The 23,921-nt window shown below is 63.7% G+C and overlaps 1 protein-coding gene across 2 annotated transcripts; it reads left to right on the top strand.

Annotated features, from left to right (window-relative positions):
• Positions 1-21,493: 21,493 nt before the first annotated feature.
• On the top strand, positions 21,494-23,757 carry POLR2H (RNA polymerase II, I and III subunit H). 2 transcript variants are annotated; one of them, XM_086618323.1, is made up of 5 exons: positions 21,494-21,593; positions 22,044-22,127; positions 22,828-22,921; positions 23,054-23,137; positions 23,264-23,757. In XM_086618323.1, the coding sequence occupies exons 1-5, from the start codon at positions 21,521-21,523 to the stop codon at positions 23,379-23,381; spliced, it is 453 nt and encodes a 150-aa protein (XP_086474449.1). In that variant the 5' UTR covers positions 21,494-21,520; the 3' UTR covers positions 23,382-23,757. The 2 variants fall into 2 exon arrangements, with proteins under 2 accessions (XP_086474449.1, XP_086474450.1); XM_086618324.1 differs by lacking the exon at positions 23,054-23,137.
• The last annotated feature ends 164 nt before the right edge of the window (positions 23,758-23,921 follow it).

Below are 23,921 nucleotides of genomic sequence, written 5' to 3'. Positions count from 1 at the left end.
CCAGCAGCAGGGTAACCCCCCCCGGGGGCTGCTGCCTCTGCCAGAGATGGGCCAGGGGGGACCCTGAGATTGCTCCTACAGGGCGGGTTTCAGATCCTGAGGCCCCCTCGGCTGCAGTACCCCCACTGGCTTGCTTACAGGGATGCTTTGCTGGCAGTGCAGGGTGGCAAGCAGGTGATCCCTGCAAGGTGGTGTGCCCCTGTGCTCCCCCCTGCTCCCCTCCTCCCCTGGCTGACGAGCAGGTGCTGTTTTTCCCCTTTGCTTGATACTCCCCTGCCCTTGGGTTTCTCATTAACCCCATCTTCCTCCCAGGGAACAGTAAACAAGGCCGAGGGGGCGGCCAGCAGCAGGTCCTGTGCTGGGGAACCAGCTCCTGCATTTCACCGTTCCTCCTCCACGGGGATGCTGACTGCTGGGGACACCACAACCCCATTTTGCTGGGGTTCACCCCCTGCCTGCTCCAGCTCACTCCCCGGTCCCCGCCACGGTAGGACCCCAAACGGCAGCACTGGGCAGAATTTTCTACCCCTCTCCCAGGGCAGGCAAAGCAACCTGGTGCTGGGAGCTTTCCAGAGCAGGGGGCCAAATGGGTGTCAGAGCCCATTTTGGGCTTGTGAACCCCGTTCAATCTCCCTGGCTGGACACACTGTGGGGCTCAGGGGCTGCCCCTGCCCACCTTGCTCTTCCAGCCCCGGTGCTGCAAGGGTCCTGCTGCTGCAAGGTTTGGGGTCCCACTGGCCCCAGTGCACCCCAAGCATCCCCACCTCCACCGTGGTCTGGCTTTGCTTTGTGGGTGTTTCTGCTCAATTTAAACAGCAAACCTGCAACAAACCCCTTCTCCCAGCCTTCTCCACGCTCACCCTGCTCCCATGGGGAGGAATGCAGCATCCCTGCAGCCAGCCCCAGGTGTCCTCCCCACCTCAGCCCCTCCACGCTGCCCAGTTTTCACCCAGGGCTGCAGCCAGCAGCTCTTCCCATGCCGTACCAGCCACCTGCCTTTTCATACCGGTACGTATGGGGGGAAAAGCTGCATTTGATGGTGAAAGAAAAGCAGCGGCGAAAAATAACAGCAAGGGAAATTAATGTGAGCGTGCATTTGTAAAAATATTTTTTAACGGAAAGACTTTTTTTCAATTAAATTATTTAAGGAATTTTATGGAGGTCTGCGGTGCCCGCGTGATTCTTGGGGGGCTCTGGGTGATTGGGAGCCCCGCGCTGGGCGAGGGTGGGCGTGTTTGGGCACTTGTTTGTGTAAAAGCAGGTCCGTGGCAGTGGGCAGGAGGCACTTGGCTCCACGGAGGTGCAAGCCCAGCCTGAGCCTCCCCAAAGATGCTTCTCACCACCTCCCAGGGCAGCCAGTGGGCAAGGACCTTTGGGAGACGGGGGGGGAGCAGGTGATGTTCCCTGAGCCGCCAGCCCTCTGGTACTGCTGCAGGGACGTCCTGGGGAGGTGGGGATGGGGATGGCGTGGGGTGGCCCTTGGGGAGCGTGGTGGCCCTGCTGGGATGGAGGGGGAAGCCCTGCCTGCACCCGGTGCTCCCCCCTCCCTGCCTGTGCAAAAGAGCCTTTTGTGCTGCTGGGTTTCCCCCCCCCCTTTTAATTCCTAACCAGGAGATTAGGGGAAGACAAAGGCTACGATTGTTCCTACTCTGCAGAGAGCTGGAAAGTTCGGGGAGGGAGATCCGTCCTTTTCCAGACAGGCCCAGAGGAGGGGGACGCACACCCCAGGTGGAGGGGCTGGGACGGGGGGGGACACCCCGGGAACAGCAGCGGGGGGTCCTGGGGGCATGGCTGGGCCGAAGGAACACGGCGTGCTAACAGGGACTCTGCTGGGGTGGGCCGGGGGCTGAGGGCTCCGACGGGAGGGCAGGAGGCTCTCCCTGGCAGAGGAGGAGGAGGAGGAAGGCTGGGGATGATGGCTTGGCCGGCTCGCTGGCTGCTTGGCGTTTTCCCTGCTAACTCTTGGCTGACACCTCGGAGACTTGGCAGGGAGAGGATCCCGCGGCCCCATCAGCTGCCTGGGGCCGGCGCAGCTGGAAGGGATCACGACTCGGCACAGCTTGGCGTGGATCGATGGCTCGGCACAGCACAGCCGTGACTCGGCAGGCCAGCCCAGGGCACAGGGCAGCGGGGACACGGGCACCCCCATGGCTCCCGCCGTGCCTCGTCCCCACAGCCACCCTGCACCCATGAGAATTGCCAGCGCAGACACACCAGGGGCCGCGTCCTGCAGCCACGCTCAGCCCGGGATGGGATGGACAGACGCCGGCCAGGCAGGTCGTTGCCTCATGGCCGGAGCCAGGGGCACGCCACGGCCCGGGACGGGGCTGTCCCCGCAACACAAGGGATGGGACCCAGCGTGTTTTCCCATGCTCACAAGGAGCTGCAAGACACCCACGAATGCCCCGGCTCTGCTCCTTCTGTTTCCCGTTAAGATTATTTATTGGTAATTTTTAAGACCACTTACAGACTCTGTTCACGTGCCAGGACCCTATGCAGCTTTTTCCCAGGGATTTTTTTTTTATTAAAAAAAAAAAAAAACCAAATTGTTTTAATCATTTTCTTCCCACTCCTTCCTCCCAGTCTCCTTTGGTGGCTGGCAGGGGGCTCGCATGTGGTGCAGCGCCAGTCCTCCCTGCCCACCACTGTCTGGCCGTGTCCTTGCCCCCATGAGCAGGATTGAGCATCCCCACAGGGGGACCATGGGGAACAAGACCAGCTCTGAGGGGTGCCCAGCATCCCTGGGCCAGGAGCTGCCGGTCAGCCTGGGATGCTCCCAAAAAGGGGAGCGGGGGGGCTGCCTTGGGGAGCAAGAGGCAGCTCTCCCCCAGATGCTGCGCAGCCAGGAGGGAGAGGCAGAGACACCCCGGTCCCCGCCAGCTTGCCTCACCCAGGTTTCGCTGGCCATCACCACTGCCCATCACCACCCCTGCAGCATGTGTCGCTGCCCGCACCTCGTACGGGCGGCACTGCCCCTGCCGCTGCCCACCCAGCCCCTCCTGCCACCCAAATCTGGCTCCTCCCAGAGCAGCACTCAGGGAAAATGGGGATACTCCTTCTCCCCCCACTCCGCTCCCCTTCACGGCTGCAGCCCACCCAGCTGTTGAGTCCCCTTATTGCCCTGCTCGCACTTTGATGTCACTCGAAGCTGGGGCCAGTGTCGCTGCCGGGGGCGGCCACGGGTGTCAGACAGGTTCAGCCACACGTTTCTGCCTAATGAGAAATTTCCTCTCCCCGCACTCTGCTGGGTTTTTTTTAGCTCCGGTATCACTACCCCACCTCTGCCTGCGCCGGGGCCGGCTGAGTCACGGGGTGTGCGGGCCACCTCCCGGCACGCTCGCTTCGCCCGCTGGCCCGCTGCTTGCCAGGCCCTGGCAGCACCCCCATCCCACCCCTCCCCTGGGGATGGCATGACTGGGAGCTGGGCAAAACCAAAACTCTGATGACCCATCCCAGTGCAAGAGCCAGACACTCTGGAGTGATGCCGTGAAACTGGGGTGGATGGGCTGAGCCTGCAGAGGGGGCTGGTGCAGCAGTGAGTGGGGGGTGCAGGTGCTGCACCCCGCTGTGCCCCGCCACCCCAGCAGCCCCGGTCCGTGCTCAGGGGAACCACAGCTCCAGGCAGCTGGGGAAGTTCAAAGGAAAGGGAAGGAGCAGTAGACCCCGCTCTACGTGAGGGTTTGGGCTCTCCCACCACCCGCAGCCGACCGTCATTTCGTGCCATTAACGGGTTTCCTCGCTTTGAACTTGCTAATGAGCGAGTGTGGGAAGCAGCAGGGGCCGAGGACCCCCAAACTGGGGCAGTGGAGGGGGTACGAGGCTCCTTCTAGCACAGCATATGGGGGGGAGAGGTGCCCGCTACCCACCCTGGTCCCCCATCGGGTCCTGCCTGCTCTCGGGGCTCCTCGGCCAGCCCTGCTGACCCCCAGCACATCCCTGCCACCCCAGCAGCCCCACGCTGGTGGCCTGAGACAAGGATATGCTGAGAGAAGAGTGCCCCATGCCACTATCCCTGGGGTGGCTCAACCTCTGTCACCTCCTTCGGTGCAGGTTTCCCCCATTCCACTGTCCCCATCATCACCCAGGTGGGGAGCTGGGACTGCGCCCGGGGAGAATGAAGCTGAAACCATGACCCATCCCGGGTGCGGTGAGTCAGGCTGTGCCGGGTGGCTGATGCCAGAAAGCACCTTCCAGCACCATCCCTGTCCCTGTCCGCATCCCTGTCCTTGTCCCTGTCCCCATCCCGCAATGCCACAGCACAGAAGGACCCCATGGGAATCACCGATGGAGAGGAGGGAGGCAAAAAGCTCTGGGGAGGTGATGGGTGTTTCCATCCATGGCCGAGCCTTGCAGGAAGGGGAGCGGGAGGATGAGCCAAGCCCGGGGCAGGAGCACCAGGGCGGAAGTGCAGAGGTGTTGGAGCCAGCGTCATCAGCCCTGTGCAAACAAACCTGCAGGACCGTGCAGGGATAGGGGAAAGCCAGGCAGAGTGATGGGGCCACACCAGCCGTGGCTCTGAGTTGAGGACCAGCTGACGGACGAGCAGCACAGCACATCTGGGTCCCTGACAGCGTGACAGCGGCTGTGCTGCGGTCCCAGCCCACGTCGCCTCATTCCTGCGAGCCCAGGCACCAGGCAGGGGGCACGGTGCTCCAGCACCAGGGCACAGGCTCCCATTCACGCACTCCGGGCGGGCGGGTGGTGGGTGACGGACGAGGCACGTCCCAGCCTCTGCGCCGAGATAATCCCATCCCTGCCAGCACCACCGGCCCGTGGCCGGCATTTATCTCCCGCCAGGGCTGACGTCACACCCCAAGACCCCAGCCAAGGCGGCCTCGCTGCTCCTCCCGGCTTTTCCCAGGGATGAGGGGCTTTGGGCCCCTCGCCCCAGGCTGCAAGCAGGTGGATTTACGACCACAGCCGTGCTCCGGCATCCAGGGGACAGGAGAGGCAACAGGGCCTTTATGGCTTTAATACACCTTTCTGACAGCGAAGTTTAAATGGCCTCGTAAACCGCCCCCATCGCCCACCCCCAGCAGAAGGCAGTGGTTTATTAGGGCTGTAATTCTTCTCCTGGCATTTCATCAGTGTCCTTTTAATCTGCACTTGGGGTTTTTTATTTCTGCTTAATACTGGCAGCTGTAAATGCTGTTAGGGATGGTCTTATTGCGGGGACCCTCTGGAGCCGCACTGGGTGCTGGGGCAGGGATGCAACGGAGCAAGGCAAGCTGGTGGCTGGGGCATCTCAGTCCCCATCGAGGGGTCACACCAGTGAAGAAGAGATAAATTTCGCTGCTCCAAGCACATCCCTCCTCTGCCAAGCGGGCCCAGGCAGGATGCGGCTGCGGTGCAAGGAAAGCCTTCCCAGGAAACCTTGGGATTTCGACAGCGGAACCAGCCAAGAGCTAATCCTTTGTGCCAGGCTTTCCACTTTCATCTCATTAACTCCCGCTCTCTGTGCCGCTGCCCTCTCAGTTTTTCTGGTGGGGAGATAAGTCTCCATGCTCGGCGCGGCGAATCCTCCGTGCCTGCTCGCCCGATGCTCCCAGTCGCGCTGACGCTGGCAGGCAGCTTCCATCCAATTACAGCGGGGTGAAGCTCATTTTAATTGCATAGAGCAACTGGGATTACGCAGACTTTATCTCCTAATTCCCTCTTTATCTCTTAACTTCACACTCGCCGCTTGCATTGAAGGCAGGACAGCTTGTGCCGGCATTTGCAATTTCTGAAGTAGCCTTTCCTCGTGAGCCACCCCCTTGCCCAGATGAGGTTGGCCCCAAAATGCCGGTACTGGGGAACCCTCCACGTCCCATGGAGCCAGGATGAGCTGCCACCCACTGCCCCCAGGATGTCCCCGCAGCACTAGGAGGTCAAGCTCACCTGCCAGGGGATGGCACCCATTGCATTGGGTGCTCTGGGACAAGGGCTGACCCTCAAGCTGGTGTCCCCAGCAAAGGCCACGTGTCACCTGGAGGCAGAGGCTCTCCAGGAGCAGCAGGGATAGGCAAAGCACGGGGAAAGGGCTTTTTCCCTCAACACTCCACGACCCCCCAGGCAGCCCAGCGGGCGCTCAGCACCACTGGTGGGCTACTGGGGTCTCGGGGGGGACTTGTGAGGAGGGGATGGGGTGCTGCCCCCCAGAACGCACTCTGCAGACAGCAAGGGTCTCAGCCAGCTCCTTGATGACTCTTGAGGACCCTTTATCTGCTCTGTGCACTTAACAGGGATGAATGCTGCTGCGGGGCACTGGGGGCCTGTCAGTGGAACTAAGAGGTGTTTTGTGATCTCTCTGGGTACGAGTAGCACCCATGGGTGCCTGCCTACCCCTAGGAAGGGCTGCCTCATTGTCCCTCCCTGCAGCAGGAGAGGCACGGAGCCATGGTGCTCTGCCCTTCCCACCCTTATTTATTCAACCCCCTGAGACATCCCACCGTGCCCAGGGCAGGGTGTCTTGGGCATCCAGCAACACCCACTTCTGCCTGCGGACATGTCCACCCCGACCCAGAACGAGCTCTTGAGATAACGAGATAGCCGGAGGCAGGCCCCAGCTAGGGGCACTTGGCGGGCCGGCCCAACAACAAGCTAGCAGCTGGTTCCATCTCCCCACACGATATTTCCTGGTTGGTTTGATGTCCTTTGGCATCATGGAGAGCCGGGTTCCAGGCTCACCCACGCTGCAGGTGGGTAAACTGAGGCAGCAGGGCAGGGGACAGGTGCCCGGCTTAGCAAGCTCTGCATCAGCACGGCCAGGTGCTAATTAGCAGCCATTAGCACACACTAATTAATCTAATTCTGATGACCCACAATTCCAGAGCGTGAGAGTTGCTCCTCACCCTTTGCCATCTCCGTGCAGGGCTCTGCCCATGCCATGGCTGGTGGCAGCAGGGAGGGGATGGACCGGGCAGCCGCTGATGCTAGTCCCAGTGCCACCCTGCAGACATGCCCTCCCGGACTCAGCCCTGCGCAGTGCCATGCTCCCAGTCTTCCCTTGCCGGGCACCGCTAGCTCAAGCCAGACCCACCGGATCAGGCATTTCGGGTACCAGGACAGACATGCTAAACCTCTCAGCTTTTACCGCAGGAGTGCCCCAAGCAACCATTCCCTTGGTCTCCCACCTGCTGCCTCCCCTCCCCCGCCCCGAGCATCACGCATAGAGGTCCGGGCGTGCTTGGGGGGTTGAGCGTTTTGGCACAGGGGCTATGGCAGCGAAAGGGTGTCTCTTAATCCGGCGGCAGCTGCGGGGCCCGGGCTTGCTTGTTCAAGGGATATGGCAGCTCGGTCAACAATCCCCCGGCCCGTTTCAGGGGGGATTAGCAGCCCCCCGGGGAGGGAAGGGGCCCACATGAATATTGGGCGGGTGGGAACATGGCCCGTGGAAACAAAGCCGGCTGGGGAGGTGGTGGGGAGTGGGCACCCACCATCCCAGGGCACCCCCGAGGTGGAGGACAGGGGACTTGGGGACGGTCCCTGTCCCCATCCCACTCTCACACCCCACGGTGCCGACAGGAGGGAGCTCTGGTTATCATCCTGTGCCACCCCAATATGATAACCCTTGCCAGCGCCGGGGCAGATGGCAGCCCCCTGCCACCCCCTTGACCCCCATCCATCTCCATGTCCTGCCACTCCGAGCCCTGCAGGGAGGTGGCAGGGAAGCCCCCAAACACCAGCACCTGGAAGCTCCCAGCATAGGAGGGCAAGTGAGTCATTAGTCCTCGTTAGCCATGGGGTGGCCAGCTGGGGTGAAATTCAGGCTGAAGGAAGCCGTGGGGTATATGGTCAGCCTGGCCAAGAGGGAGCTGGGTTGCTTGGGGCTGTGGGAGCCTTTCCAGCTGCTCCTGCACAGGGGCAGCCCTGGCCCCTCCAAAGCATCCCTGGGTTCAAACTGGGAGGCTCTGGCTCTGTCTGAGCATCAGGTAGGACCCTGGTGGGTGGGAGAGGAGGTGAGTTTGCCTTGGTGGCATCAGATTCTGCATTTCCCACGTGCTCAGCACCCCTCCATCTCCTCTGCATCCTGCTGGCTCCTGGTGTGGGGACCCTTCAGCGTGCCTTTACCCAGTATTTGGGGTTACCAGTGTGCAGGGTCTCAGTGAGCTGCCCCACAGCCCTCAGTGTTTGCTGAGTGGCTCGAGCTGAGTCCCACGTTCTTGTCTGCTCCTCGGGGCAGCTCCCAGAGGGGCTGAGGGAGTCCCCAGGGCAAGGGCAGGTCACTTGTGGCCACAAGGGCCAGAGAGACCAGGGTGTGAACCCAGGGAGAGGTCCCTGGTGCTTGTCAAATGAGTGCCTATCCATCCAGACATGTGTTGGGTGCACCTATGGGTGCATGCACACGTACAGGTGGGTGCTCCTGTGGGCTTCCCCCTGGGCCCCCTCACCCTGTTCCCCGTGGGTGCTGAGCAGGAGCCACTTTTCTGCTCCGTTAGCTACGGCTGTGCCGGCACATAATGACATGGTAATTGCGAGCAAGGGCCCGGCCACACGCACTGCCCAGCTCACCGGCCGGCCTTCGCCACTCCCGGGTTAGCCACTGCCCGCGGGGGGCCCACCATCTGCTCCCTTCACCCACCCAGGAGACCCTGCATCCAGTTCTGTCCAGGGTCTGTCCCGGTGGCAACACTGGGGGAAGCCCCCCAGCAGGCTGCGGTCACCTCCTTGCCTGGGAGCTGGGAAACCTGTCCTTCCCCGTGGTGTTTACACGGGTAAGAGGGGTCCTCCGCCGCTGCACATCGCATTTTCTGCTTGGTCACTTCCATCTGTGTCCCCGCATAATGATTTTTTCTGCTACATTAATTTAACACACTGCGGTGAGCCGAGGCGCTGGGACCTCGGGCTGCTTAATTGTGTCAAAGGAAAGGCTCCCCGTTCCTGCTTTCATCGGCGGCTGGGGCTGCTGCAGGGTGGGTGTCCCCGCGGGGGGGTGGGAAGGGGTCTTGTGGCGGTTGTGGGGTCTGGAGGGAGGCGGCGGTGGAAGGGTGTGGGGTGTTGCAGGGGTCGGCATGAGCCCTTCATCCTGGGACAGGTAGTGGGTCCTGCCTCAAGGCATCTGTCGAGGGCTGTGGGGGGTCCTGGGAACCCTAAAACACCCCTTCCAGATAGCCTGGCACCATGGGGCATCCCACCTCACCCCTACGGACATTGCAGCAGGGTGGTGGTGGCATGTCCCAGTGTGTTGCCTGGAGCCGGCCGGCCCCGCACCACCCCAGGATGGCGGGAGCCGGAGGGTTAAGTGCTGTGTTTGTGTTGGCTGAATGCAGCGGGAGCCGAACAAGGCCCCCACAAATGGAGGTGAAGGGCTGCCCAGACGGGATGTGACAGCCCGATTTCAGGGCTGTCAGCCCCGGCATGGTGGGCATTGAGCAGGGACATTCCTCCCCGCCACTCCTTGCTCCCCTGACTCCCACGCTGGGGCCGCCGACAAAGGCGATGGGCAACCCCTGCCCACCTCAGCCCCACCATCTGGGGTGCCATGGGGCATCTATGGGGCAATGCCAGGTCCAGGGCTGGGCTCCGTGCACAGCTCTGCCAGCCCAGCGCAGCACGGTGCTAGGGGAGCTCCTGGCTGGAGGGGGATGCCGGAGCCCCCCTCAGCCTCCCCGCCAGCGGCCCCACCGTAAGTGGCCTCCGGTATTTGCAAACATTGTGGCGAGGGGCTGGGAAGGTCTCAGCCCACCCCAGCGGGTGCCTTTGTGCTGCTCAGACCCCCAGGGACTCATTTCCATCCCGCCCGGTGCTTGCCGCGCTCCTTTCAGCATCTCCGGGCCTCACTTCCCAAGTCCACTGGCGTGCCGGAGCCCAGCAGAAGCGGTGCCGGGCACACAGCCGTGCCCAGGCCTGACACCATTTCCATCCTGAGGGCTCACGCCTGTGTCACCAGCACGCCATGCCGTTATGTGTGCCAAGCTGATCTGTCCCAGTACCCCCAAAACCCACCGAGGGTCCTCGCATCTGTGCGTGCTCGCACAGGCGTGTGTGCATGCTCACACGTGGGCTGCTGTGCTGAGGCATGTGTGGCCAAGCACACACCTCCTGCACGTGCAGCTGCATGGATGCACCCGCTCGTGCACACCCCCCTGCCTTCCTCTTCCCACTTCCTCTTCCCATGCACACCCACCTGCACCAGCTCCAGCAGCGTGCACCCCACCATGCACACTCCCTGCCCTGCCCTCAGGCTCCCCCAAATCCCCCCACCCCGGCTCACCAAGGTGCCGCAGGCTGGCAGGCAGCTCTGCCCAGCCTGGCACAGCCGGTCCCCATGGCGCGGGTTGCCACAAGCAGCTCTGTGTTCCCCATGGCTCCCAGCACCCTCCGTGCGTACCCAGCACTGGGGTCACCGCGTCCCCTCTGATGCGTTTTGGGAGGCCATGGCAGCTACATCCCCCACCCAACGGCAGGGATCCAGGTGGGTGCGGCACAGCCGGATCTCAGGCCGTGCCCGTCAGCCAGCACCAGTGCTTTACGGCCCCACTCAACGCCCGCAGATCAAAGCTGAGCCCCATTTTATTTGCTTTTGGAGTTATAAAGGTGAATTAACCCAGCTGCGCCTTTGCAACCGCTCTCTCCTGCTGCCAGGTGCAGGGTGGAGGGGACGGGCAGGGGACAACGGGACCCCGGGACACGGTGCCTGTCCCTCGCCATGCCAGGGAGCACCCAAGGAAGCTGGGGTTGCTCTTTTCTCGCGCCTTTTGTGGCCAGTAAATCTCTGCGGGGGCCTCCGGTGGTGACCTCTTCCTGGGCGCAGCCACTAAGCCCTTTGTAATGGGATTTTGTGGCAGAACCAGCAAATTAGGGGCGAAGTGAATGTGTTAAGCTGCTGGTTTCTTTCTGGTGGGTTCCCCCTCCCCGGCCCACGCCGGCCGGAGCCTGAACAAAGGCATCGAGCTCTGCTTTTATCTCCAGCCCTTAGAAGTCGGAGCTGCACAGGGCTGCATCCCCCCCAGAAACGGGCAGGCTGGGACAGGGATGGGGACGGGGACAAGAAGAGCCTGGGGCTGCGGGAAAGGAGTGTGGGAGGATCCGGCTGCAGACAGGTTGTGCTACCACGTTGGCTGTGACAGCAAATCTGGGGAAGGGGAGCAAATGGACCCATCTCCAGGCCAGGGAGACGTGGCACCAAGGGGTCCTCCAGGGTGGGACTCCCCGACGTTTGAGCCGGGGCATGGCACTGGGAGGGCAACTAGGATGGGTGAGTGGCTGGGGCTGCCCTGGCACGGGGACGGTTCCCAGGGGATGGTGGGTGGACGCAGTGGGAGGACCCACCTCTGCTCCAGAGTTAATATTGTTTTAGCGCGAGGACTTCATTAACATCGGCAAATACAGCCATAAATCCCCATTAAATCCCTGCATCACTGATGGCCTTGGGAGCCAGTGCACCGTCACCCCACCCGGCACTCCCAGCCCCTTGGGGACCCTTCACCAGCTTCATCCCCAGGGAGGGCCAGGGGTGCTGGGTATCCCTTGGTGGGGAACAGTGGGCAACCCTCAGCCTGGGGCATCTTCCCCAAGCATGGCCGCCCCCCCCCGAGGAGGTGTCCTTTCAGGTGTGCCCCACCAGCCCCCCGGCGTGGGGCGATGACTGGTGCCCTTGGACCAGCCCCACGGCCCCGGGCAGCTCAGCACCCACAGGTGGCAGAGAAACACCCCAGGGCTGAGCAGCAGGGTGCTACTTCAGCACCCCAGAAACCTCCAAATGCAGGCAGGGGCCAGCGTGCTGCCCCCAGGGCCCCCGTAAGGCTCTGATTTATGGCTGTCTCCTGAAGGATGCCATTAAGGGAGCGGCCGGAGCGGGGAGCGCAGCTGCTAGAGCAGATCAGCGCCTGATTAATGTTGGGCAACTTGTTATATTGTCAGATAATTATCCCCAAACTGTATGACTTTTCTGCTAAGTGGCAGCGCTTAATTGCGTTTTTAATTACACCACCGTCACCGCAGCCCCTCCGCGCAGGAGGTGGGGATGCCGGGATTCGGGCAGGAGAGGGGTAGGGGGCCTGGGACCCCTTGCAGAGGGCATGGTGGGGGCATCCCACCCCCACAGAGTCCCCCCGGTGCGGGGCACCCAGCTGCAGCGTCCCCAGGCCATGGGTGCTGCAGGCAATGAGATTTTGGGGTGACCCTCATCGGTGACCCCCGAGGCGTCAGGCATACCAGGTGCAGGAAAAGGGGGTAAGAGGCAGGGTGCTCCCCCCTTGCCCGCCATGGGCTTCGAGGGCTCGCCATCCCCTGCGGCCCCCCCGGCCCCATCCGGCTGGGGGCAGCCCGGGGTCTGGCTTCCCCTCGCAGGCAGGGCCGGGTCAGGGGTCAATGCATTTAAAATTCCTTCTTGCTCTTAAACTCCGGAGAGCAGCCGGGGGGGCAGTGGCTGCATGGGGAGCACCCACCGGCACCCCGGGCGGGCAGCACACATGAGCGGGCATCTGTGCCTGTACACATGTACAGGGGGGGGCTGCACGTGTGTGTGCACGAGAGCGTGCATGGGTGTGCGTGCATGCAGGGGTGTGCATGCGTGCATGTGGGTGAGCATGCATGGGGGTGAGCGTGCACGGGGGTGAGCGTGCACGTGGGTGAGCGTGCACACGTATGTGCGTGTCTGTGAGTTCATGTGTGTGCACTCACAGGGGGCTGCATGTGTGCAATGAGTGCATATACGTGCGCACTTACACAGCTGCTGATGTGAACATCCGTGCGTGTTTGTGTACGTGTATAGGTGTAGGTATGTGCACGTGTGTGCAAACACAGACGCACATGCACACGTGTGAGCCTGTCTGTGTGTCTGAGCACAGGGAGGAGCGTGCGTTTGTGCCTGCGAGTGGAGGGGATGTCAGTGCTGCGTGTAGGGGCGTGTATATGTGAGTCTGCGTGTGCAAATGTGCACGTGTGGCCGCACACCTGTGTGGGGTGAGGGGATGACCCTGTACACTCACTTACCCAGCTCTGGCACCTGGGGTGGCCACAGTAAGTCCCACCTCTGCCCCCTCCCCATCCATGCTGGACCTCCCAGGGAGCCACCCCTGGGTGATGGGGGGGCCAGTCCTGCACCGGGGGTGGCAGCCGGGACAGGGCCCCCAGGGGCTTCAGGTGCAGGAGCATCTGTGGGTCACAGCAGCCCCTCTGCCCCATCCCTCCCTGGGACAGCAATGCTCCCAGTGCTGCAAGGGGCACAGCCCGGGACCCTCAGCACTGCTGGAGCACTGGGCCCCCGCGGGGTTCTGCTGTGCCCCCCAGGGCCGCGGGGCAGCCGGGGCTGTTCCTGCCAGGGAATGGAGTGCTGCGACTGGGCAGCCCCCACACCCCAGCCATCCCCACTAGCCGGACGCTGGGCAGCGCCAGGAGGAAATCCAGGCGTTATCGGGCGGCCGGCTGCAGCCCCTGCCTTGGCTGCGGCCTCTGGCCCGAAATTTCCTGGCATGGCCATCACGACAGCGTTATCCTGGGCTTTGCTTTCTCCACCAAGGGGATGCCGAGCAGGCAGGAGACATGGCTTCCCCCTGACCCGCGGGTGTGAGAGATGGGGTGGATCAGGCCCCCCAAGTCCCCATCACACCAGTGGAGAGGAAGAAACATGGATTTTGATGGGGCGGGAGTAGATCCCAAGCCCCTCCTTGGCACTCAGCTGTGCCCCCCACCCGCACGGGGTGCGTGGGCTGGGGTGAGTATCAGGGCTTGGGCAGAATAAGCCCCCTGAAACACATCTTGACCCCCAACAGCCCCTCTTATCTTCATGGCAGCCGGATGGGGTCTCACCAGAGAGAGGCCAAAATTTCAAGGGAAAAATGTAAATAAAAGTCCCTGTGCCGCCTGTCCCCGTTATCTCAGGAATCCAGAGCGCGCCGGCCGCTTCTCCCAGCCGTATTTCATCCCAGCCATCGCCGCTGGCCATGGACAAAAGCGGCGACGATGGGGATGGAGGGAGGCTGTCCCTCGAAGCCCACCAGGACTGGTGGAGCCATGGCACACCAGGCTGGGGCCACCATCCCACCCCGCGATGCTGGGGGTCACGGGATGGGCAGGAGGGCTTGGTGCTTTGGATCTCACCACATGTCACCCAGCCACAGGGACACCAGGATGGGGACGCTTTCGAGTCCCTGGTGTCCCCAGGCAGCGGGGTGGGGGGCTTGGTTACTTCCCCTCACTGCACCAAGATCAGCTGCTAACGATGTCTCCTGACCTGCTGGAAAAGAGCATAAATTATTCAGCTCCTCATCAGGGCAATTAAATTAACTCGTCATTGAGGACCATGAATATTTCAGGGGGGCAGGGGCCAGGGAGCTGGGGAGGGGGGGTGCAGGCAGCAGGGCTGGGGCTGAGCCCTGTTCCTCGGCCAGGAGGTGCAGCGAGTGTGTTTGTTCTCAGCCCGCGGGGACTAGAGGGGGCAGGGAGAAGGAGTTGGGGGATCTCCAGGCAGGGGGCTTGCAGACGGGTGCCTGACGGTCTGAGTCCCACTCCCGGCCCCACCATCGCCCTGTCTGCCTGGGTTATTTTCACTGGCTGCTGACAGAGGCCAGGTGCCGGCAGCCCCCGCGCAGCCCACCCCTGCCCTGCTCCCTGAGTGCCTCCTGCACCCCATGTCACCCCCCTTTTTCATGGCGGGGGGGACACCTGGCAGTTGGTGGCACTGCAAGGGGCCACCTTCACCCCAGGGACCCCAAATTCCCCTTGCCCTTCCCTTGCCTCAGGCTGTACCAGCCTCTGCCCACCACCCTCCCCAAGGCCTGCGGGGTCTCCATCAGGATTTCTCTTTTCTTTTTTCCTTGCGCCGAACAATTAATAATTTATCCCATAATAAAAGAGGAAACGGTTAATGAGATGAAAACAAGCCAGAAACATCTGCTGGGGCTGCTTTCATCGCCTCCCCGGCTGCCTGCGCAGGAAGCGGCGGTGGGAGGAGGCCGGGAGCGCTGGGGGGGGCCACAGCAGCAGGAGGCTGTCCCCCACACCCAGCCTTCCTCGCCGCGGCCCCCTCCTCCTCGGGGACCCCCAGGCCTGGCTGCCTCTCCACACTGCACCATCAAAGCCTGGCTGAGATCTGCTGGGCTCGGGTCATGCATGGCACTGGGAGTCCTGCCGTGGGGATGTCACCCCAAAACGGGCAGTGATGCCCATTATTCTGGCACTGCCCAGTGTCCCCAGAGATGTGCCTGGCTGCTGGAGGGGAACAGGGCTGTCCCCTCCGTCCCCTCTGTCCCCAGCCCCCATGCCCAGATGTTGTTCATTACCAGTGATCCGATCTCCAGTGAGCGGGGCTGCCCCGGGGACCTGATGCTATCGGGGTGGCAATGCAGCCCCAAACCCTCTTGGGGTGCCAGGGGGGGATGTGGGGATGGGGCACAGCACCCTGCCAGCAAAGAGGGGTGCAGGAGTGCCCCACGACTCAGTGCTTTGCTGAGATTTACGAGGCCCCAGGAGGAAGCTTGTTTCGAGACAGATTACTTCGGCAGCAGCTCCACAGCACGCGGGGAGACACGGCTGGGATGCAGGTGAGGATGCGGGGGGGGATGTGGAGGGCAGGGAGAGGGGGCATGGAGAGCGGGAAAGGGACGGGCAGGGAAAGGGAAGGGGAAGGCAGCAACGCCCGGAGGCTGCTGACGCACGGCCAAGACCCAGGCCGGAGGGAAGAGCATGCCCCGACCAGCCCCGCCATCGGCTTGGCCACGGGAGGGGACTGCGAGGACCCCATGGAGGCACCCGGAGCTGGCAGGGTGGGGACAGGCTGGGCTGCTGCAGGGACGGGGCTGCTGGGGGGGTTTGGGCAGGGGTGAGCGGAGTTTGGGCAGGACGCTGCCGCCCACCTCTGCTTCCAATTTAGCTGATCCTTGCCCCAATCCCCACAGCTCCCTAATCTGTTTGTCTTCCAAAGCCATTAAGTTAATTCGGAGCCTGGCAAAATCCCCTGGCTATAATCCCAGCCTGCCCTCCGGCTCGGCCAGGTTCGGCTCCGTGGGTCTGGCCAAGGCATGGCAGGCAGCTGCTGGACACTGCTAGTGTCCGGCACGGAGCCGCTCACCACCACAGAGGAGCAGGGACCCGCTTCTGCAGGCTCCTACCCCTGGCAGCCCCCAGGTCCCTCCCGGGGCCGGGTGCCACTAAGGGCCATCGCAGGGACAGGAAGGAGCGATGACAGCTGGGGAGATGGCCTGTCCCTCCACCAGCCCAGCCAGGCTCCCAGCCCCGCTCCCAAGAGGTGTTGCGGAAAAAACAACGTCAGCATCAGCCCAGAGGAATTTGGCCACCCTGTCCCATCCCAGCTGGGGACGGGGTTGGGGACGTGGACAGAGGCCTCTGCCATGCACCACAACAGTCTTGAGCAGGGCAATGGGGGGGAGGCTATAAGCCTGTACCCCTTCCCAGGGCTGGGAGCGGCCAGAGGGGCTGGGAGCACCCCTGGGTGCAGCCAGTGTCTCTGCTCCCTGTGGGCAAGTGCTTCTCCATGCGCTGAGTGCAGAGAACAGCCAGCTTGTGACACTGGTGACAGGCAGGGGCAGTGCTCAGGGTTATTTCCCTGGAAGCTCGTTTTTCCCTCCAGGGCCTGAGCAGGGGGGGAAGAGGCTAATCCCTTCCCGAGGACCCCTGGAGCTCCTGGCACGGCTGTGGCCCTATCACCGCTTGGTCCCCTCTGTCCTCCACCCCACAGGACATGGCTGGCAGTCCCTGGGGGCACCAGTGGCAGGTGGTGATGAGGAAGCTGTCGAGACATGATGACACCCCTCCCAGCCGCCCTCATGCTGGGGACCCTGGCATCTTGCTCCCCTCCCCCTGCCAGCCACCCTCCATCATCTCCTCGTTCCCAGCCTCGGTAATTGGTGGCCTGGTGACAGACAGGCTCATTAACAGCTTAATTTCGGCTTCCTCTCTTCCTGCCTGACCCCCAGCCCAGGTGGGTACCAACCCAGCAGGGTGCAGGGATGGGCACCCCGAGGCCACCACACCCCATTGCTGTACCCCAGGGGGGCACCGGTGGAGCCGGTGGGAGAGCACACATGTGCACACGTGTGTGCAACACGCACAGGCAGCAGCACTGCCCTGGGCAGCCCCACGTGGCCTCAGTTCCCTGACATCGGGGTGCATGGAGGGATGCCCCATCCCTCGGCATGGACATGGTACCACCCTACCCCTCGACCTGTCACCTGCAGCGATGCCACTAGGGTGAGTGCCCGCAGGTTCCGGTGGCTGCATGTTTCCGGCCTCACCCTGCCCTTGTTTGCTCCGGTAACGGTAGCGGTGGTTCGGCTCCTTTGTGCCAGCAGATAACAGGGACCGCCGCCGCCTCTGAAGCAGCCCGGGCACCGCTGCCACCCCACACCTTGAAACAGGCAGCGGGCAGGGGTGCAAGCCAGGGACATGAGTGAGGTAGAGGCAGGGAGGCAGGCAGGGAGACAGGCAGGGGCAGGGGTGCAGGCAAAGGGCTATGAGGAGGAGTGCAGGCAGGGATGTGTGATGGTACAGGCAGAGTCACAAGCAGTGGGCATGAGGTGCAGGCAGGGGTGGAAGCGGAGGTGCAGGCAGGTTTCCCAGCCTCACTGCTGGGAGGAGTCCATATGGCAGCCCAGGAGCCCGTCTGCAGCATCCCCTCGCTCTGGGAAGTGCCTGAAACCGCATGTCCATCCCCGTCCCTGTCACCATCCCTCTCCCCAGTGCGGGCAGCCAGAGGCACCCCATAAATGGTTGACGTTGGGTCCCCGAAGGCCGCCCCGCCGGATGGAGGCCTGGCTGCGTTTCAAAGACATGCTTGTGTTGTATAATTTATTGGTGGGAGATAACAGCCAAGCGGCTAATGAGGCGAGGGGGCTGCACCCCCACTCCCGGAACCTGGCAGCACAGGCACCGCGGCTGCTGGGATCTGCCACGCCGGGGCCACCAGCACCTCTGACCATGGCAGGACAGGGGGATCTCCTGGTGGGTCCCATTATGTAGTGGGATGTTTTGGAGGTGCTCCAAGGTGGGGGCAGAGATGGTGCCACCCTGTGCCCTGCTTTGAGGGCAATGGCTGGGTGCTCCCACCCCTGGGTACACCTGTCCTGGCCACCCCAATGCACAGACACCCCAAGGACTATGGCACAATTAGAGCAAGGGCAGCCTGAGGTCAGCTTTTGGGTGGCTCTTCATCCCCAGCGACTCATGGTCTGGGTGGCCCTGCAGCACAGCGTGGAGGGGGGCAGCAGGCATGGGAGCCCAGGGTAAGGAGAGGGCTGGTCCCATGGGCACAGGGGCAGCGCCTGGCGCCAGATCTGAGAAGGGTTTGTTTAATCTCAGATAAGGAGGCGACGCCAGGCACCTGGCTGGCAAACAGACGCTGCGAGGCAACGGCACCGAAAGCAGCGCCAATCCCCCAGCACTGCCAGCACCCAGCCCAGGACCGTCTGCTCAACCCCCCGGCAGCATGGGGCTGGCATTAGCTGGGCACATGGGTCCCTCTGGCCACCCACACTCCTGTGGCACAGCACGGCATGGCACGGCATGGCATGGCGTAGCACAGCATGGCACGGGGTTGGCGAGGCAGCAGGCACCGGGCAGAGCCAGGGCAGATGGGGATGTAGTGCAGGGAAAAGCAGGGTGCCCCATCCTCTGCCAATCCCAGACGGATTTACACCAGGGCCAACCCCCTCGGCCGATCCTGCCCCCCAGGCAGCCTGGGCACGGGGCCGAGGAGGAGGCTTGGCACCATGGCTGTGCAGCACAGCCAGCCCCTAGAGAGCTCAGAGCCATGCCGGGCTTCTGCTGCTGCCCCAGCCCCGTGGCATCTGGGGGGCATCTGGAAACCTGGCCCCCACGCCCTCCACCAGCTGGCCCTGTGGGTGGCTGCATGCCCGTGACCCCTGCGTGGGGCCATGCCCGCCGTGCCCAGGGTCGGGGCTCAGCTGTGCCCCGGTCCCGCAAGCGCAGGGAGACAGACGGCACTGCCGGCTGGCATGGGCTTCAGGCAGAGTGTCTCTCGAGGGGCTGCCTTGACGGCTGGCGAGCACAGCCCCGGCTGCCTACTGGCCTGCACCGAGCATGCCAAGTCTCAGCAGGGGGAGGCAGGGACAGCCGGGTGGGATAAGCCCTTTGTGTCACCCTGCAGTGGCCTTGAAAGCGCCCGAGCAGGGGGCACAGCCGTGCCAGGGCCACCCAGCCCAAATTGCACTATACCCCTGAGCAAGGGGAGAGGGGCTGGCACATGGACCCCTCCCCAGAAAACAGCCCTGGACCCCATGCCACCCTGCCCCGGCTGGCTGCCCACCCCTCCGGTGGGTCACATCCACACTGGGGACGTGGAGCACGCAGTGGTCAAACTGGTGGGCCCGGCTGGGGCAGGGGTCCCCCACTCCGGCACTGCCCGGGGTGCTCCACCATGCTCAGTGTGTTGCTGCCACCCCCTGGCAACGTGTACCACCCTGGGTGCCCCCCGCAGCCCATCACGCAGGGGTGCCCTGGCCCCCCGACATCCAGCCCTGCACCCCCACAGTGGGCAGGGGCACCCCAGGGTGCAGGATGCCAGGGAGGGTGCAGGTTGCTCAGGGGTGTCCACCCCCCACACCTTGCACTGGGCAGGGAGTCTGGGCATGGCCCCCACACTCTGGCAGGGAGGTTTGTGCCCCCTTCCCCCAGCCTGGGTGGGCAGAGCAGGGAGGGGGCGCGGGGCTGAGGGGGGAGTCAACCGCCTGAACGATGATTAGAAGGAGCCGAGGTTACGTCCCAGTGCATCAAGACGGTCTCTGCTGAGTGCCACCGCCGCAGGGTGACCCCGCCGTGAACCACCTGCGCACCCCCCCGATGGGCCACCAGCCCCCTCGCACCAGCGCTCCCCATCACGTCAGCTGATGTCACCACGCTGCCCCGTCCCGCTGCCTGTGCTGCGGGCGCATGCAGGGATGTGCTCGCACCGCGTCGTGGGGGGTGACACATGGTAGAGGGGTCACACATGGGTGAGTCTGGGTACCACCGACATCTTGTGATGAGTATCCTGGCGCGGATGCTGGGGGTATCTCAGCTGTGGGTGCCACCCCAGGCCACGTCCTGGAGATGTCCCCCCCATGCACAGAGACCTGTCCTCCAGAGATGTCCCCATTCACGGCCTCGTGGTCCCCAGCAGGCCGCTGGCATGTACTGTGCACACGGTGTTGTGCCACCTGCCTTCCCTGGTCCCCATCGCATCAGGTTATCTGCTCCCACCACCCACCTACGTGCCAGCACCTTCGGTCCCACGCCTGAGCTGGCACCCCCTGCTCAAATGGGGGGTGGGGTCCTCGCTGCCGCGTTTCAAATCGGTGAAGGCAGGCTGGGGTGGCGTTCAGGGGCTGGGGGGGGCAGGGCTGAACTCTCGACCCCACATCAGCAGCTCCCGACCAGATGCCAGGCGTGCGGGCACCCCGCAGCGCCCCGACGTGCGAGCCGCCTCCAGCCCTGCCAGACCCCCCTTCTCCCATCACGGTTCACCGGCAGGCCACGGGTGACAGCCGTCACCCGTTCCTCGCCCACGTGGCTGGCGTGGGAGGGGGAAGGAGCCGGCGGGGGCTGCAGCCCCTCGGCCCCATCGCTGGCTGAGTCTGCGCAGCTCATGACACTGATGCCCAGCTGCGGCCGGGAGCCCGGGTGAAGCCGCTCGGTCCCCCGCCTCGAGGGGGGCGGGAGGCTGCGAGACCCCCGTGGGGCAGCTCGGACACGCCCAGGCGGACCGGCTCCGGGCCGGGGCCCGACCGTGGCCGTGGGCGCGCCGTGGCGTGCGCGGCTCCGCGCGCGGCCATCCGCGGCCTCGCAGCGCCCCCTGCCGGCACCGGCCGGGCAGGCCAGGGCCCCCCCGCCGCACCGGCACCCCCGAGGGGTCCTCCAAGCGCACGGACCCCACGCGGCGACAGGCTCTGCGGGACCCTCTGGCGCCAGCAGTGCGGCCACGCCAGGGGCCCTGGCAGCCCCCCACTGCAGTGCACCTCCCTCTGCAGCGCACCGCACTCTGCAGCACACCCCCCTGCAATGCACCCCCCATGTTGTGCACCTCTCACTGCTGTGCACCCCCCACTGCAATGCACCCCCAATGCACGCACCCCCGTTGCAATACGCCCCCTCACTGCAATACGCCCCCATTGCAATGCCTCCCCATTATAATGCCCCCCCCCATTGCACAACACCCCCGATTGCAATGCACGTCCACTGCAGTGCGCTCCCACTCCACTGCAATGCCCCCCCCAGCAATCTCACCGCCCCCCTTTGCAGTACCCCTCCCCCAGCCGCAGTGCCCCCGCCAGCCTCGGTTCCGGGGGTGCCAGCCCATTGACCCAGACGGGACTCTGCCTCGGCCCGGGTGCTCGGCGCTGCACAGCGCGGCGCAGCGGCCTCTGCCCGCAGGGGAAGGGCGCCGCCGCCGGTGGGCGCTAGGACCGCGCGGACACCCGCCGCTGGCCGGCAGCAGTGCGCAGGCGCGGGGATCGCCCCGCCCTGCTGAGGGTCCTTCCGCCCCGCGGCGGAACGGCGCCGGCTGGGCGGCACGCGGCGGAAGTGCGGGCGCGTCATCGGCGGGCGCTGGGCGGGAGCGGGACCGGGACGCTGAGCCGCTGCCATGGCCGGCATCCTCTTCGAAGACATCTTCGACGTGAAGGACATTGACCCCGAGGGCAAGAAGTTCGACCGCGGTGAGCGGGGCCCTGCGCCGCCTCCCTGCCCGCCCGGCCGCGGGCGCTCCCCGCGGGCCCTGTGCTCTCCCTCAGCCCGGCCTGCACCCCCGTCTGTCCCGGTCCCCCTCCGCCCTTCCCGCCGGCGGTGGCCCCCGTACCCCGTCCTCTCGCCACCGGTGGCACCGACTCTGCCGCGCCCTGGCGTACCCCGCTTCCCCAGCCCGGGCGGTGTGTCCTCGGCCCCCGGTACGCTCCGTTTCTCACCGCGCTGTGTCCCTCTCCCTGCCAGTGCGCCCTTCATTGTGCTCCCGGGCTCTGGCAACCATCCCCGAGCCCCGCGCGCCCCTTCTCCCAAATAGCTCAGGCGCTAGCCTGGAGCGGGGACAGGAATGGCCTGGCACTGGGACTCTGCTCCCACCCAGCCCGTGGGGGTCTTCTCTGTCCTTCTGACTCTGCCGCTCTCCCCAGTGTCCCGCCTGCACTGTGAGAGCGAGTCCTTCAAGATGGACCTCATCCTGGATGTGAACATCCAAATCTACCCCGTGGACCTCGGTAAGCTAATCCAGAGTGTGCCAGAATGGAGTGAGGTTAGAGAGATGCATGCTAGTGCTTGGAAGAGGGAACTGGATTTGCTGCAAACAAGGAATGAGCTGTCTGAGACTTCCTTGGGCCCCTGTGCTGTCCTCAGGTCACAGGAGGTGCTGGGCACTCCCAGTGTGCTGGGGCTGAGCTGGGTTCCGGTTTGCCTTGCTGCATTTGTTTGGGCTTATCTCTGGCCTGTGTTGCAGAGATGATCTCTAGTGAAACTGCTTCAGCTGGTGGCAACCAAGCTTTTAAGGGACACCTTTTCAAATGAGCTTCTGTTGCTAAATATACTAAATGGGTGGAAAACAGAGCTTCGCCCTCAGTGGAACACAGAAGGGCTGGAACTGGTGCTGCAGGGTCTTGTGTACTTGCCCAGGGCCCAGCCAAGTCCTCTGGTGTCCTGGTGGCCAGGGCCCAGCCAAGTCCCACCAAGCAGTGGTGTCCTGGTGGCTCTGTTCTCCCCCATTTTGGTGATGAATGTCTGGGGAATGGAGAGACGGAGGAACCAGTGTGATGTTTCCTCATTCCCCACAATCCTATTGGAGGACTGAACACTGGGGATAGGGCTTTGTGCTAAACCTGCCAGCGTGGCTCCTTTCCACCACTCCAAGATCTGCTCTGGCTGTGCCCCTCACCTTCTCACTGCTCCTCTGCCCTCTCCTCCCAGGGGACAAATTTCGCCTGGTCATTGCCAGCACTTTGTACGAAGATGGCACCCTGGATGATGGCGAGTATAACCCCACAGATGACAGGCCGTCCAGGTACGGGATCCAGCTGGGACTCACGCGGGGGTAGATGAAAAGGTGAAGTGCTGAGAGGCACCTTCTCCTAGAGGACACTTAGCTTGGGGGAGTAGCTGGGTGTGACTCTGAGCTCCCACTGTCCCGTTGCAGGGCAGACCAGTTCGAGTATGTGATGTACGGCAAGGTGTACAGGATTGAAGGGGATGAGACCTCCACGGAGGCAGCCACGCGCCTGTGAGTGCCCGTCAGCAGGAGGGGGAGGATGCGGTGCCCTGGGGTGGTGTGGGGGAGGCACCAGGATCTCAGCCCGGGTCTCCCGTGGGATTCCCCACTCTCACCGCTCCTCTCCTCCCACCCCAGCTCTGCCTACGTGTCCTATGGAGGGTTGCTCATGCGGCTGCAGGGAGATGCAAACAACCTGCACGGGTTTGAAGTGGACTCTCGAGTTTACCTGCTGATGAAGAAGCTGGCCTTCTAGGAAACCTCCTGCCTCTGTAGGCTGCCCCAGGGATGTTCTGCTGGCGAGCAAACAGGAGCCCTGTGACCCAAAATCCTGCCCCAGCACCTGTGCTACCAGGTCCCTCTGGAGCTGGGAGAGAAAGCAACAGTCTTTTTTCTCATCCCGGCATCTTCTGATTCCTGCTGGGATCCGCATGGAGAGAGGTGCCTGACAGCTGAGTGGAGACTGTGCTGGGTGCTCTGCAGTCCTGCCCGCTGGGTGTCACTTCCCACCTTTGCTTCCAAAAGCAGGCGCAGCCCTGGCTCTGGCCAGGGGCAGCTGGACTGGGACAGCCACCTGTCTGCGTCGGGGCTGGGGACTGTTTCCATCCTAAGGCAGACCAGGCTCCTTCTTGATTAAACGAGGATGTGTTTTCTACATCTGGCTCAGAGAAGAGGCTGGCAGGGAGCGGGTACACCTGCACAGGGGGCAAAGGGGGCCCACACTGCTTTCCCAAAGGACAGGCAGTCCAAACCTGCCGTGGGCCCTTCTCTGCCACCCCTCCGGGCATGGTGCACT

Source organism: Tauraco erythrolophus, chromosome 11 (assembly GCF_009769465.1).
Source record: "Tauraco erythrolophus isolate bTauEry1 chromosome 11, bTauEry1.pri, whole genome shotgun sequence".
Lineage (NCBI taxonomy): Eukaryota > Metazoa > Chordata > Aves > Musophagiformes > Musophagidae > Tauraco > Tauraco erythrolophus.
This window is presented reverse-complemented; position numbering and strand designations above follow the sequence as displayed.